This window comes from Streptopelia decaocto, assembly GCF_964273445.1.
Source record: "Streptopelia decaocto genome assembly, chromosome: 8".
Taxonomy (NCBI): Eukaryota; Metazoa; Chordata; class Aves; order Columbiformes; family Columbidae; genus Streptopelia; species Streptopelia decaocto.
The window spans coordinates 7,188,070-7,204,181 of record NC_138662.1 but is presented as its reverse complement, the minus strand read 5'-3'; the positions used below and the strand labels follow the sequence as shown (position 1 = coordinate 7,204,181).

General features: G+C 41.6%; 1 protein-coding gene across 1 annotated transcript in view; it reads right to left on the bottom strand.

Moving 5' to 3' along the window:
- Positions 1-6,810: 6,810 nt before the first annotated feature.
- Positions 6,811-16,112, bottom strand: part of DOCK3 (dedicator of cytokinesis 3) — a gene marked incomplete at both ends in the record, with an annotated part of 194,875 nt that continues 185,573 nt past the window's right edge. Inside the window, 5 exon segments of the mRNA XM_082060424.1 lie at positions 6,811-7,317; positions 7,805-7,887; positions 8,499-8,621; positions 11,957-12,044; positions 12,980-13,098. Coding sequence (XP_081916550.1) covers positions 6,811-7,317; positions 7,805-7,887; positions 8,499-8,621; positions 11,957-12,044; positions 12,980-13,098 — 920 coding nt within the window.

Here is a 16,112-nt window from a genome sequence, read left to right as displayed (position 1 = left end):
TTGGGCATTGGAACAGGCTGCTCAGGGCAGTGGTAGAGTCACCACCCCTGGAGGGGTTTAAAAGACACGTAGGTGTGGCACTTAAGGGACATGGTTTAGTGCCAGTGTTCGGTTAACAATTGGAGTTGATGATCTTGAGGGTCTCTTCCAAGCAAAATGATTCTATGATTCCATACCCTCCAGGGTGCTATGAGGTACAGAGGTGGTTGTGCTTGTTCCCCATGCTTGTAGAAGTGTTTGGCTGTGAGTTTGGTTGTACTATTAGCAAATGCAAATAGTACTGAAGAACTGAGGTGCTGGCAAATAGGAGAGTTACTATGCCAGTGAACAATTGCAGATTTAGAGCTGGAGCATGAGGCTGAGTGAGGAATAAACCTCTAGTGACCTCTGGTGAGTTTTGCAAGCTTTTGGACCCAGATATCACAATCCGTCAGAGTGCTGTGATTATGGATGGGCAGTCTGCTAGGAATTTAGTGTTGCATGTGACTGTATAGAGAGTGACTATTCTCCAGGCTGTGGGTGGTTTTACAGTGAAGGCCAGGCATTATTGTGTTGTATCTGGGCATGTATGAGTGAGAGAAAGGTAGCTAATTAAAAAAAAAAAAAAAAAAAAAAAAAAAAAAAAAAAACCAAAAAACCAAACCAACCAGACAAACAAAACCAAAAAAACCTCAGCAAAACTAATAGAACATTCTTCTTCAATCTTGCATGTGGAAAAGGGCATAGAGAGATGGAGCTGTGAGAGAAAAGCAGAAGTTGATTCCAGCACTTAAATGCTTTGCATATTTTCCCTATTGATAAGGACCAAAGTTGGGATTGTGTTTGTTTCTAACCAGGTGTGCTGGTCTGACTGAAAAAATGGGTTAATTTTCTTTGTGCAGTTAGAAACCTTTATTTTTCATAGATAGCATGGTCATTATTTGGACTTAGTTTGAGAACAAGAGGTAACAACCCAGCACAGAGTTAGTGTTTTCAATTGCTCTGGTCTGAGAGCCAAGGACACTCTGAGGGCTCTGCCCACAGGTGTGAGGCATCGAGGAAGAGGGGAATGGATGGGGCAGAGCTTGACTGACACCCAGACTGATCAGTGAGAGTATTGCATCCCATTAGCATTGTGCTTCATATTTAAGAAGAGTTGGGACCGGATTTCCAGGTTTCTCTCTTGCTTGCTCTCTCCTTCTGAGGCACAGCCGGGGTAGTTTCAGTCAGGACGTTTTGTTTGGCCTTTTGCCATTTTGCAGAGGCCTCTGGGCCTTTCTGCCTTTTTCTTCTCTTTTCTCTTTTGGCCCAGCTGTTCAGGACTGGGGTATTGCTTCCTGGGACTGGCTGCTTAGTGTGGATGGAGTTTGTGGGGAATTGCATTGAATATATTTTATTTTATATGCTATTTCTATTTATATATATATATGCACATATATATATATATATACACATACTAGTAGTGTATTAGTATTTTGTTATTTTATTAAACGGTGTTTATCTCAATCCAAGTTTCTCCCTTCCCTTTTGATTCTCTCCCCTATTGGAGGTGGGTGAGGGGGTGAGTGAGTAGCTATCATGGTTGTATTGCTAGCTTGGGTTAAGCCATGCCGCCAGGCCATTTCCATAGCTGAAAGTGCTCTACTTGGGAAAGGGAAAAAAATGAGGAACCACATAGAGAGAAATGTTTAGTTTTGTGTTAAGGGCTCCTGCAGTGTATGGTTTTGGTGGGCTAATGGTACAAAGGAAAGATGTGAGCAGGGCAGGGCTAATACAGGAATTGGAATGTGGTCAGCTCTTAAATACTAGTCTGATAAGAAGAGGTAATAGAATGACAGAATGGTTTGGGTTGGAAGGGGCCTTAAAAGCCATCTAGTTCAACCCTTCTGCCTTGGGCAGGGACACCTTCCGCTAGACCAGGTTGCTCAAATCCCTGTCCAACCCGCCCTTGAACACTTCCAGGGATGGGGCATCCACAGCATCTCTGGGCAGCATGATGCAGTGCTTCCCCACCCTCATGGGAAACAATTTCTTCCTTACCTTTAATCTAAATCTACCCTCTTTCAGTTTAAAGCCATTATTCCTTGTCCTATCACTACCTGCCTTTGTAAAAAGTCCTTTGGCTTTCCTGCAGGTTCTTTTAAGTACTGAAAGGCAACTCTTAAGGGCTCCTCTCCCTGGAGCCTTCGCTTTGGGCTAATCAACGAACCAGTCCAGGCTAAGTGGGCAAGAGCAGCAGTTAGTGAGCAGGAGAGTTAATTTGGCTTGGTAGATCTTCAAGGATTAGCTAATGGTGGTGCTGGGTGGTTTATGTAAATGCAGAGCCTGTGTGTTCATAAAGAGGCTCCTCTGTGGGCTGGACCTCTGCTGGCTCTGCCCCCTGAGAAGGCGAATCTGTGAAGAGCTGCTGGAGGATCAAAGGGGGGCTCAGCTTCAGTGTGTGACAGCAATGAGATGTGTTCTGTAAGGCTGGAGGTGAACCTGGGTTAGTTTGCTGAAAAATGTTGTACAGTACTGCTGTGAACAAATGCTGGAGTAGAAGGAGCTACTGTTCCAAATTTGGTTTTAATTTGTGTGGCAATGATAGTAAAGCCTGTGAGAGGGGAGAAGTGGTATGTGAATTCTCTCAGTATATATATATATATATCTATATATCTATATATATCTATCTATCTCCTTCTGAACACCATGTCTCTGTGTCCATGGTTGGTTAAGGAGAGTCTACAAATAGAGGCATAACTGTGCAGAAGTGTTGAGGGCTGAATCTCTATTGGCTATGTTTAATTTATCCTCTTATAAGCTTTATAATGAAATTCCTACCGAGTTGCATAAGTCCTGTCTGGAGGACAGCAATGAACATACAGTTGTACCATTTTAATATCAGGTATTAATCTTTAATTCCACATCACAGCAGTCGAGTGAATGGGTAAGGGAAAGAAACCTCAAACAAATGGCAGATATTTACATCTAAAATTCACACCACTTATTTGTTGTTTCTGGAAACATGCTATCACAATATATACAATGAAGTACCTTTAGGACACTTGTACAAATTATTTTTTTCCTTTTAAATTTGATTTCCGTTATAGATAAGATAGCTGTTTTCATTTTACTTTAAACATGAATACACAAAAGAGAAGTGGTTAGAGGTTTTTGCCTTTTTCAAATAAGCACAGAATGCCAGAGGTTAAAAACACATTTACAGGGCAGAATACCAGTCAGACATCACAATCTATACATTTTTTGCTCAATTTCCTGTACAAATACACAGCATTCAAATGGGGGTATTTACAAAAAAGCATGATCAGAGGAAATTTTAAATATCACATAATTTGTTTCCCAAAGGCTCTTGCTCTCTTCCAGCCTCCCCAGTTTTGGCTGGTTCTCCAACAGAAGGGATATGCAATATCCCTTACCTAAAAAAGGGTAAGTTAAAAAGCAAACAGAGGAAAAGACCCAAAAGACCTGTAGTCTTGCACACAGTAATAAAACCAACTTGGCCGTTGAAAAAACAAATCTGCAGGATTCAGAGAAATTGTTTTAATTGCTCTTCTTCTACTACTGTAGTCCCCTCTCAATTATTTTTCAGATGGGGCCAGCAGGTACACTGACGATGGAGAGATTTGTAGCAGTATTCCACCCATTTTCTCCGGAATGCACATGCTCTTTTGTTTCGCAAGGAAAACCCAATGAAGGCAAGTACATACTCAGTTTGAATTAGAGTTAAGCATAGAATGACAAGGTCCTGTTGAAAACATCGTGTTACTCTGGGTTTATACAAGGAATCTTCAAATCCTGCGGGGAAAGTGCAACAACTGTTGTTGCTTCTACCTGCTCCAGGACTGAGCTTGATGTTGAAGTTGTACTATGCTGTAAGACACCCACTCTACAGAGAAGTATTAAGTCTAAGAAGTATTTATTCCAACATTCACAAGATCTTAATAATAGGTCTTTCTATCTTCCGCCCCCTTTAAGGCAAGCACTGAAAAGGGAGATGAAATACTTGGTAGATATCAGAACAGTAACAGGCTTAAACTTGGTGAATTCAGCAATCAATTCTGTCCTCCTCTGTGTGGACCTGCCATAGCTGGGTATTTGTATCCATCATGTGACTGGTCTTCAAACCCTTACAAATACAAAGAAATGTCAGACTCCCAAAATGCACTCACTGCTGTAGTAAAATGTCTCTAATCAGGGCAAGATGATACATTTTGAGAGACTGATTGGAGCTGTAGCGGGCAGGTTTTCCATGTCCCATGTTAGGTGCATTCTTAGTTTTGCAAAGTTTTATTTGCAAGACCTCATGCTGTTATGTTTTGTGTTTGTTTATTCTTTTTCCCAATAAGGAAGCTCAGTAAGTCACTACTTTTCATATTCCTGCCAAAAAAAAAAGGGGGTGGGTGAGATGGAATCAAATAGTTCTCTTAAAAACTTCATGTGAAGAGTCTCAGTCACACTGGAGAATAGCAGACCTGAAAATATTTCACTCCTTTCTAAGGAATTACCTTGACTTACCTTTACCAAAAGCTTAATTTTGATTTTTCATACGTGTTCTATACCAGAGATCCATATTGGCTCACTAACATTTAGGACGGTCCTAGCATTGCAAAACTCTTCCTGCTAGAGATCAAACATCCACTATAGGCCAGGTTTTATTATTATTGTCTTAATTGTGAAGGGTATAATGTTTACAAGCAGCCTATGTTTGTAACAAAATAGAGGAAGCAAGAGAGACTTTGTTCCAGCCAAACAGGCCATTTAAGAAACAAATCTGTAATTTACTAGTTTTGCATGGGCTAGAGCATGAGAAATTAAAATAAACAAATCCTCTTAAAATCCCCTTCATAAAGCCGCTGAGTCCAGACTCTGTACAGACAGACCATCTTTAGGAGGGTTCAGAAGCAATGTACTCTGCCCAGTCACTGTAATTAGAGGTAGTGCTAAAGGTGACCTGTAAAAGATTGATATCATCCTTTTTTGCTTCTTTATGCTATTTGTAGTATGGGAAACTCAGTGGTTAGGGGAAGAATTGAATATGAAAGTTGAGTGCTATTCCTGTTTCTGACACTAATTTATATGATAGAGGCAAGTCTCTTGAATGTGCTTCAGATTTTTCAGTGGTAAGGAGGAGGGTGGTCTGGTCCCCCCCACACAGAGTGTGCTTTGCAATCTGCAAGTGGAAAGAGCTACACGGAAGGCTAAAATGTGTATGGTAGGGGGAAGGAACATTGCTTGTTTATCTAAAAACATTAAATATTTGATACTCCCTTGGTTGAAAGTTTCTTGAAAAGTATGAAAATAGGAATAAAAGATTTCTTAGTGTTTTTTTTCAAAGAACAGATCTTGGCTCTATTACCCACAGCATTTTTTCCTGGTTTGTCATGTACTGAACTAAGCAAACTACTGATTAAAAGGCTTGTTTTGTGTCCGTAGGCTTGTTCTGTCTTCACCTCTGCATAGTTCTGTTTCTTGGTGTGTGTGTGTCTTTTTTTCTTTTTAAACATTCTTCAGCCCTTCCTGGAGCCTGTCAATTAAAAAAAAAGGTGGGTGGGGGAGGCTGCATTGCTGCCTGAGAAGAAAATAAATCAACCTTCCAGAAGAGAGAAGCAGCTCTTAAATCTTCTTTATACGTTCTAAAGAAGCAAAAGAGGAAACATTTCTTCTTTACGGGTTGCCTTTAAGATCCCTGACCCTAGGCTGTACACTGTATACTGGGCATTTCTTGAATCTTCACGTTTTCTGTCCACTCTGAGAGATGGAGATTCTTTCTGCGAGTTTTTGGGAGGGACTGAGGACATTATGTTACCAGGAAATGAATCTCAGCTCCTGGGTGATGGAAATTGGTGAGAACTGTGATGTTCAGCCCTGAGGCAAGGATCGTGGGATATGATGCATTTAAGCCATCTTTTCTTTACTAGGTCATCAACCAGCTGTGGCACGAGAAAACCATTGTGGTTGTGTGGGGTTTTTTTCTTTTTAAACTGGAATAGAAATGCTGGTGTCAACAGCCTGCCCAAAGCTGGGCATGGGAAAGGCCTACAATCAGGTTGCAGCTCCAATGGCTACTAACCTCCTCTCATCCTGTAGCACAGATGAATAGCATATGGTTCCAGTGAGAAAGCAGGTTGGTTTAGCCAGCGAAAGCAAAATTTAAGAAATCAAACAGTACATAAAAAATAAAGGAGGCAGAGTTTGTTGGAAATGATATCTTGGAAATCAGTGCATCAGCACTGGTTAGATTGCCTCAGCACCCATGAACCAATGCAGGGAAATCACTGCACAGATATGTACAATCCTGCTCTCAAAAGAGCCAATTTCTTCTTAGAATTGACATCTTTCTACTGCCTGTAGCTCATGCACCTTCTAGCCTGACAGTTCATAGAATCCCTGATTTCAGCAATGAGCTTTCACTTCTGTACAGCAAAGAAATATGTCCCTAGTGCAACTGCTTCTACTCATGTGCGTCTCAGAATTGGGAGGAAAGCAGTTTCAAAATCAACTTGCCACATTCCTCCCTTCTTCCCCCTCCGCTTAAAATTGTATTTTTCACCCTCCGCAAGTCTCTATGGCTTGTGCGCCATATGATGTGGTTAAGAAACTGCAGAAGGAATTAACTGTCCACTGCACAGAAAGTTAAAAAACGTAACGGAAAGGTGTAAAAAGAAATTAAAAAGGAAAGCAGCAACCTCCCGTGCTGGCCCAATTGCTTTTGTGGGCTCCAGACATAAACTTGCGGCAGTAGAAAACCAGTTTGCTGTTCTCCGAGTCCTTATCTCTCTCCTTTGTAGTCAGACCTGGAATGATGATGCGAGTGCTTACCGGGAGTTGTCCCTACTGCTCACCGATGCCGTGCTCCCATGCTACCCTGGCCTGCTCCTCCTTCCCACCACTTACTGGTTGGGACACTTTACGATGCAATGGGCGGTGTTTGTCATCATCTTCAATTATTATCCCCTCCTCGTTCTCCATGTTTGGCAGCCGGGAGTGGTAAGGTTTGGGGGGTAGCGCAGGGGGGTCCATGGTGTCCTGAGGAATGACTCCAGATGGAGCAGAGTGGCTTCGGCATGGCTGGGATTTCAGCGACTCTAGGACATCAGGCTCAGAGAGACTGTACCTGACAGGGAGGTAGGGTGTCTCTAGATCTTCGTCAGTGTTCCAGGCCTGGCTGGGGACAGAATCCATGGTGTCTGTGCGAGGAGGTGGTTCAGATGAATGTCCAAAATTGCTCTCGCTTAAGGAAGAGACACCACTGCTGGCACTGCCGGATAAAGTGGAATTACTTCCATCTAGACCAGACTGTGGACTGGTGGGTGATGCAGGGATAGGATGAAGAGGGGACTGTTCAGAGAAAAACAAAACCAGGTTAAAATTGACAAAGGAGGCAATGCTGCATCTCGCTCTACATTTCAGCTTTTGACAGTGATGTTAACAATGGTGCAGTGCTATTTGTGTTCAAAATGTCAGTGGTTATTGGTTTATATGTGCCCTCCCTGAGTTGTGTGGAAGTACCTCTTGCGGGCAGACAAGTACACTTAATACCACCAGAGCTGTTAAACGAACAGCAGCTGAGGTGATAATCAGGGTACCTGAAATCACAGCATATGGTGTAAAAAAGGAAAAGTGGAAAGGCCTACAATTCTATAGAATTCAACTCTGGAATAGGTGATGAGCTTTCCATGGATTTTTTCATGTGTAAGTTGCTAGCATGTTAAAAATAGTGTTCCTGTATTCAAAAGCTGCTTTGCGAGTGTGGAGGGGGGGGCCTTCAGGAGCCTATTATTTTCCTTCTACATGCCTCTCTGCTCTCTTGCCACTTCCTTGTTACCTTGCGCAGTGTTCGTGCAGGCAGTGCCGGAGGAGCATCACTGAGCTGGTGATGGAAGGCATCAAAGTGCAGGGAGTAGTGTCCTGGAATGAGACAAGGATCAGAAACAGGCTTGTGCTACCTCACTGCAGCGAAAGAGCTGAGGTTTTAGACTCTGAAATGTCAGGTAACAGCTCCAAATGCTGATAACTCCACTCTAATCACGGCTTCTTTGCTGACAGATAACCCTGGAGTGCATCTGTCACATCACAAAATGCTAACGAGAAGTGAAGTGCAGTGATAGATTTCCACCCACCCCTGTTATCAAGGATCTCATGGCAAGGCAACAGGCTCATAAATAATGAACATTTGAAGTTGCATTTAATAGCTTTGTAACCTTAAATTACTGCTGGAGATGGTCACTGGCAAGAAGCCAGGCCAAGCTTCAACACTCACGCAACCTAATTCTAGTCCCAAAATACACTCAGGTCCATATTAGTATAAGGACTGTAAAAAGAATTTGAGGATTTTGGAAAAAAATAAACGGAAAACTTTGTCCAGTGCTAACCTAGCAGACCAGGAAAGACTTTGAGTTTTTGCTTCTGATTGTTTTTACAGGGGGAAATAAAAGGCTAAGGTCAGCCTTCAGGTGGTCTAGATTTATCTGTGCATGACTGCTGGCATTACGCAGCAGGCCTGCTGGGCATTTCCTTACCATGGGACAGGCTTCGGGGAGGTACTGGTGGGGCCAAGATGCTCCCAGCGTGGGCAGACAGGAATGGCAGGGCCTCTCGGGTTCCGCTGTCTAGGCTCCAGCTACTGGGTGCTGCTGGCATAGCTGAAGGATTGAAACACATTTAACTTGGGTAATGTAACAGGGAGTTTGTGAGGCCAGAAGGACTGGCTTGCTGGGTGCTCTTTAGCAGTAAAGAGACAGATTCTAAGGACTTGGTGAATGGTAGGATTGAAGTTGTAAAAAGACATCGTCTAGTCTACAGAACGTTAAGTTTATAGGTTGCTTTGTTAAGGAAGCGAGAGTTAGGTGGTTGTGGTGTTAGTCTGCCCATCTCCCTCCACGACCCCCTTGTCTCTAACAAATTTGAAGAGCAGCAGAATTCTGCTAGGTCTTTTTTTTTCGCCAACCAGTAAGTAAAAATGAAATCTCACTGATGGAATGACAGCTAGATCTCAGTAGTGAGCTGTTCTCCTTGGTGGTGAATGATGACAGAACAGAAAGGCACTTGTGGCAGAACCCTCATGAAACATGGGAAGGGTTGTTGCCTGCACCACAGTGGCTAAGTGAAGACTGAACAGAGGACATGAGGGATATTACACCTCAATCTGTTACCAAGGAAATCACAACTTTAAAGCCCCATTTTACCAAGCTATAGAGTTGATAGAAGATCTTTATGACAAAAATATTTCAAGGCAGCAGTTTGGACTCCTTATATTATCAATTCACCTGAAGAGATCCAAGTTTTTGTTGATCAGGAAGGCTACAGAGTATGATCTTCGGGACTTTGTTTTCTCATAGAAATAAAAGCTACTTCTTTTTAACATGAACATTTCTCAAGATCTTGAGAATTCTGTCAACCTTAAACATTATTAAAATGCACATTCCTTTCTTCAAAACACACTGCATTGATTCATTCTGAGAAGACAGACATGCAATAAGTGTATGTTTATTTAAAAACAAATAAGCAATTTCTTCAGGTTAGCAAAGGAAAGAGAAAACAATGTAATTCAGTGAGCCTACCAAAGAAAACTGAGGTTAAAATAGCTTTTTCCACCTTTGGGTTGGAAAATGGAAGCCTGGAGAAATAAACATGGAGTCTGACTTCTAAAGAGGATTTCTCCTTAATTGAAGTGCCTGCAGCCATTTTTGGTGTGTTTCTTTTCTAAAATGACGTTGGATTTTTTTTTTTTCTCCTTAGTTCATGAGTTAGCATGAACACAGGCTCTGCAAGACCTAATATTCCCTGAAGTAAAAAAGAACACAAAGCGACAGCTTCGTAGGATGGAACAAACCCCATAAAAATATAAAAGCAAATGTTTTTAGAGACACTCTCAATCTGAGAAAGGCATACGAAGAAGATACTAAGAATCTTGACAGAGAACAGGTTGAAATCAAGGGCTCCATCTCAACACAAAATTGTAACTTCAGATGAATTTTCTGAGCACCGCTGTACATACACCAGAGCTCTCTAATTTGCACTACTGCAGCTGGTATCAGAAGGCTAAAACAGAAGGACGAGATGTATAACAATGCCAGCCAGGCCGGTCTCTCCAACAGTATACCAGCATCAAGTGAAAAGACAGAACAAAACCTGATTTGCTTGGCCTATAAAATGACTGGTGTTTTCTTTTTTTACACACTGAGATGCAGCAGAAGAATGTCAAGAAGAGAACATGGTACCCCAGTGCCTAATCCATTTTTAGTTTCTCAGTGTTCCCTCATTCAAGGCCGTATGAGTATTCAGGAATGCTGGAAATCATCCTGAGGTCAGAAGATTTTGGAGAATGGCTACTGCCTCTTAAAATCAGTGTTTGATCCAAAACACTTCAGGGATGAACCCACCCAGGGAGCTCCTAGTGCTCTGTCCTAGCCCATTGCTCTCCAGAACAGCGTGAAGTGGCTCAGTGGCCAAGTTTAATTAGCAGGGAAGCTGCATTTTAACTGTGCTGCTCTGGGCGACGAATGTCACTTTGCTGTCCATGAGCATTACTGAGCAGGGCTTCTGACATGGCAAGGAAGGGGGCGGGAAAATTCACAGGTGATGACTTAACAGAAATCACAGCAGATGGCATCCTGACTTATGAAGAGTAATGAGGGTCCAAGGGCTGCAAAAAAAACACCTCTTAACTGCATTTATGGTACCAACCTGGTTGAAGAGCTGGGGTTCCCATCACACCATCCCATAAGAACCATTACTGAACATCATCTGTGTCTTGCATGGCTTCCCTGGGCCTCTGGAGGGGATTCTCTTTAATCTCCAGCTCTTTGCACTGTATACTACAATCTTGCATAATATCGCCCACAGATACAAATTCAAGTATTTTTCCTAGACGGGTAATAAATTTATGTACCTTCCTCTTCCAGATCATTCTCCTGTCCAGTATAAAGATCTCACCACCTCTGTCATATGTTCAGTTCAAACTAACACAGCTAAGATGGAGCTCTTAATCCCTCACCCCCTAATCTTAAATATCTGTTGTCATCATTCATTATTGTCAGCAAGTCATCATTCTGCCATTTATTCAGAACTGTAGGTTGGCTTTTGGTTTCAATCTGGACCGCTCTGTAAGGCTGTCATGTTGTTAAAGTAGTGGATTCTGATTTATTAGACATTCTAAAAAGATACAATTTAGTTCAGGCACAGCTACCGCAACAAAAAATCCTGATAAAAGTCAATGGAGTGCATTATGTAGGTCAGACTAGAGAATTGCAATGGTCTTTCCTGGCCTCAAAAATCTTTTAAGATACCATTTTTCCTAGCCATATACATGGCTGCTGCTGGCTTAGGCAGCCTTGTCTCAGATTTTGACTCATGAATTTTGCCCACTTCTGCTTTTTCAGAATGCTGCCTTTCAAATAATTTGTTGAGCCCATCGCTTTGTCCATGGCACCCCTTCTGCCAGCGCCTCCTTTTCTGCTACACCAAACAACTTCTCTTTTTTTTTCCTTTCCTGCAGGGTCTCTGCTTATTTCTTCAAAGCAGTGAGTTATAAAAACTGCACATTACTAATGCTAAACTTAAATAGAGAGGGATTACAAGAAATGTTAATATTTTGAAAAATAAATGCATATTTTTAAAAAGCAGTATATCTCATTTAAAAATACGGTCCAAATCTTGCACTCTTCTGTTAGATAACTTCTCATTTGCCACTTTGGAAGTTTTGTTGATAAAGGCTGCAGGTTTTGTTTCAATGACAAAATGTTAAACTCAGACAACTTTCTTAAATAAAGAGGTTTGTGCAATTCCACCCTTCTGTGAATGATCTGAAATGACTACAGGTTGGCAGAAAGCCCAGTTAATTAAACTGTTAATTAAAACAATGTGAGAGAATGCACACTGCCAGGAAGTATAGAAGCCCATTCGTTACTTGCTGTAGGCATGCCCAGAGTAATAATATTTTAGAAAGCATGCATGCCAACTAGGAAAAAAGAGTTACCTTTATCAGCCACAGACAGGTTGGGATCACTGCAAGGTTTGCATGGTCCAATCATTTGCTGGATGAAGGCGCGTTGGAAATTTGGAGGCTAAGGCAGAAGAAAGCACAGAACAGTTAAAAGAAGAGGTTACAGCTGGCACAGAACCCTGGGGCTTTTGGTTCTCTTTTTTTTTTTCTTAAGCAACAAAAGTGTTTTAACTAAAAAAATCACGGGAAGCTGTGTCTACATTAGCGAGTGTGGCAGTGCAACACCAGTGGATCTCTAGAGTGTAACAGTGCTGAGGACCCACAGTTGATGTTGCTTGTGTTCCCTCGAGGGGTTATTTCCAACTAGTTCTAGTCTGGTCCTGTGCCCATGATCAGCTTGAATGCATCACATGCCCTTCTGGAGCTTTACCTTTGCTTTGGTTTCATTTGGAAGAATGGAGTTTGCACACTCTGAGACAGTCCTCTGAGGTGAACTGAAGTGAGATAAGTGGGCATGATCAGCAGATTCCCTTCAAAGTGCTTGCCAGGGCCAGATTAAAATGCTTACGTGCAGGCACACCCTGAATTTTTTGATTTGTCCATAGAAAGTAGTAGATATGGGCACAGATTGGTTGGAGACCCTGTTTCAGTATATTATTTCAGCCCCTCATGGTTTTTGATACTTCTGGAAATCACTGTAAAGCTATTTAGAATCAACTTTGGGGCTTGAATGCAGGATGGCCATAGTTCTAGAAAAATAGGCAAATATAGATGACTGCGTGCACTGGACCAAGGCTCATAGGATAAAGTTGGGAAGTAAGAAGACTCCATTTTCACAGCGCCTATCTGCAATTTTAACAGTCATTACAGTTTGTATCACTTGACTACCAAACGGGGTGAACATGTAAAGTTCTGTGTTGCCTCTGAAAATGATCCTAAGTAAGTTGTCATGCTTTCCAGAAGTGAAGAGGGAAGTTTTAAAGTGGTCAAAACCAGTAAAAATAAAGTCACAGTTTCAGGTGGCTGAACTGCCATAAAAGAAATCAGATCTGCTACCTGTCCGTTTTCCATGATAGCTGCGGGATACATGGCACTGCTAGGTCGGTCCCGATGGGCTGGCAGCAACATCATCATCTCCCGAGAGTGGCGGTACTTATCTGGTAGAGAGGGAGAGCCTGTAAACAAGTGAGAATAATCACGTACACGTGACAAACAACAGCCATGTCTCCGCATGCCCAGGGATCTAGTCCTCCTTTGCAGTTTGGTCAGACAGATGATCGTACAGGACTCAAGAAAACATGGTGCCGAGCCCACTAAGCAGCTAAGAGTTGGTGTGGTGCATAGCACAAAGATGAAATAAGAACTAGTTTGTTATATACAATTAAGGACATACCACGTGACGTGAGGTGTGTAAGATATGTGCATCCCTAGCTGGATGTTGCAAAGTGCTTCCTCTTAAAACAAACAAAAAAGCGGGCATCTGTGTGGAACTGGCTGCAGCCGTGCTGTACAGTGCCTATGGCTCCCTCGCCCCATAAAGTAGTGTAGAGTTATGCTATAAAATTGTGCATTTTAGGACTGAATGTGGAAGAAAGGGGTAAAAGCTTGAGATACATCATTCAGTGAAAGCAGGGAGCTACAGGAAGCTACTTCATTCCTCAGTTCTGGTAGAGATAGTCTGAGGTGTTACCATTTAGTTGGTGACACCTTGGTTAGCTTCGTCTTTGTTAAAGCAAAAAAAAACCACCAATAAAAGAACTGCCTATAAATGTGAATGGCACTTTGCTTATAATGCCACCGTGTAATGGATGATTACCACTGAGCATGCTGGTATACTGAGTCATTTTATGACAACAGGACATTTACCAATGCTTAGAGTTACATAGTAGAAATGCGCTTGACTTAACTATTAGTTATCTGTGTAGTTGTCATTTAAGATGTTGAGGTATTTCATGTAAACAGCTTCCTGGTGCATGGAATTACTTGGGACTCATCCTTCAAGATGAGTGCCACATAATGTGCCTCTGATAAGGAACAGCTGACAATGTATTTGCCAGAAGCATGATTCCCATTAGTGACTTCCGAAAGTCTGATACTACTGATAGATGCATCCCTTGGGATACACAATATTAGGCATGAATTGATGTTCTGAAGCTGCTGGAGTGAGCTTTAATGTGCACTGATTTTTTCATTGCGTCACAAACACGCACTTAACAGATGGCAGCACACAGCGCATCACAGAGCCATGCCGGCTTTTGGGGAATACATGCCCCCTTTTGCAAACTTTCCACAACCACACACGTTACCTGGACAGCACTCCAATGTATGAGCAAAGGCATTGGTGCTGGTTAATGCAGCTTTTACCCCAGCAAAAGCAAACATGCAGTTTTGGGGACTGATATTCAGTACACAGTGGAAGGAACAATGTGTCCAGCAGAATGCAGGATAAGGTCCTACAATGGCAACGATTCCATCAGGGGTGGCAGATCCCAGGTTAATCTACACCCCCACCCTGACATGAACAGCCTGCAGTATCTGCATTTCTCCCCAGACATGAAACAGCAACATAGTTAGACGGCATTATTTGCTCTTAGATACAACATCAGCTTGGAAAACAGTGTTAACGCTTTATGCTGAGTCTCTTTTACTCACACATCACAGATAGTCCTGTTTCTGCATGACAAATGCAAGGATACTGGAACTTTTAGGTGTGCCCAAAACTACATCACAGCACAACCCACACTGTAAACTTTTCCCTTTTATTATCTTGTCATCCTTGTTCTTTTATTTCCAAGATGCAAACCACCTGTTTGTGCCATCAGTTTATACAGGTTTATGCCTTTTAGCTTTGTAGCTTGGCACACTTGATGTGTGCAGCGCTGTACATACTGTTAATGAGAAAGGAAAACCTATGCTGAAGCCAGAGGTAGTTTTTCTTTTTTTCATTGTGAAAGTGTTAATCAGTTTTAAGGAATGAAACTGAAAATTAATGTAGTTAAATTCCAAACTCATTCTTTTCTCCTGATTCATCATTTTCATTACTGTTACGAAAACAGTTTGCTCCTGCACCAAATCATCATATTATTTTTTTTCTTTAAGAGACAAGTTTTTAATGTATGTAAATGGGTTCTTGCAAAGTGCTGAAAAGACACCGGGACTCATTTTCTACACCTGAAAAAGGGGGCTGTGTCGAGGAGGCAGTAAGGATGCCTTAAGAGGTGTCAAGTGTCAAATGGGAGTTGCTTTTAGAGTGCATCTGAGGAGTCCCAAACATATTTTAAATGAAGTTACTGAAAAAAAAATGAACCCACGCCTAGTTCTTTCCAGGCCTTTTTGCGTTACAATTTCTACTCAACTAACATATTATAACTTAATAATCCTTTAACTCCAGTAAGGTTAGAGCAGTGCCTCATGAGTCACCTCAAATGAAGCCAAAACAAACTGAATTTCTTATTGATCCTCCATACAACAGGTGTTGCTTTCTTGGTAGGGAAGAAGCTATACAAGGGTTGAGTCAGGTGTGAACTGAAAGACACATACTTGTGAAACTGAAAAACAGAGTAACTAGCGATGTCTTTGTCTTTAGCACAGAATTAGAAAATTCTTACTGTATTCTGATGACAATTCCACTTAAAACTTTTGCTCTAACTTGTGTATATTATAACTAGTATAAGGCTTTAATCTGCTGTTCAGTGATGTGATCAAATCATTAATCTAGTGTCTTGATGACTATCCTTCAAATGAAATTCTTTTCTTTGGACAAGCCAAATAATTTGCTTGTGTTGATGTTTTAAACGTTAATAAAAGGGTAATTTTTTGGAAGTGGAGAATTAGAAGTAAGATTTAAATTCCTGCTGGATTCTTTATACAAATGGCCATGGCTTCCTTTGGTTACTAACAGAATTAGTCTATATTATAAAGATAGCTGTCTCCTCAGAACAGTGCTAGTAGCTGAGCTCCAGAAGGGACTCTGCAGTTAAACAGAGAAGGTGGTATAAGTATCTGGATAACGCGACAGTGGTTTTTCGGTTCTACATGATTGTTTGAATCAATGAGAGAAGCATTTAAGTATCTGACAGAAACCTAGAAATCCTTGGTAACTATGCTCTGGTTAAATCCATGGTTGACAAAGATGCTAAGTTGATAAATTTAGGTGGCCCGTACGAAATTAATTGTTGGCCTTTGCATA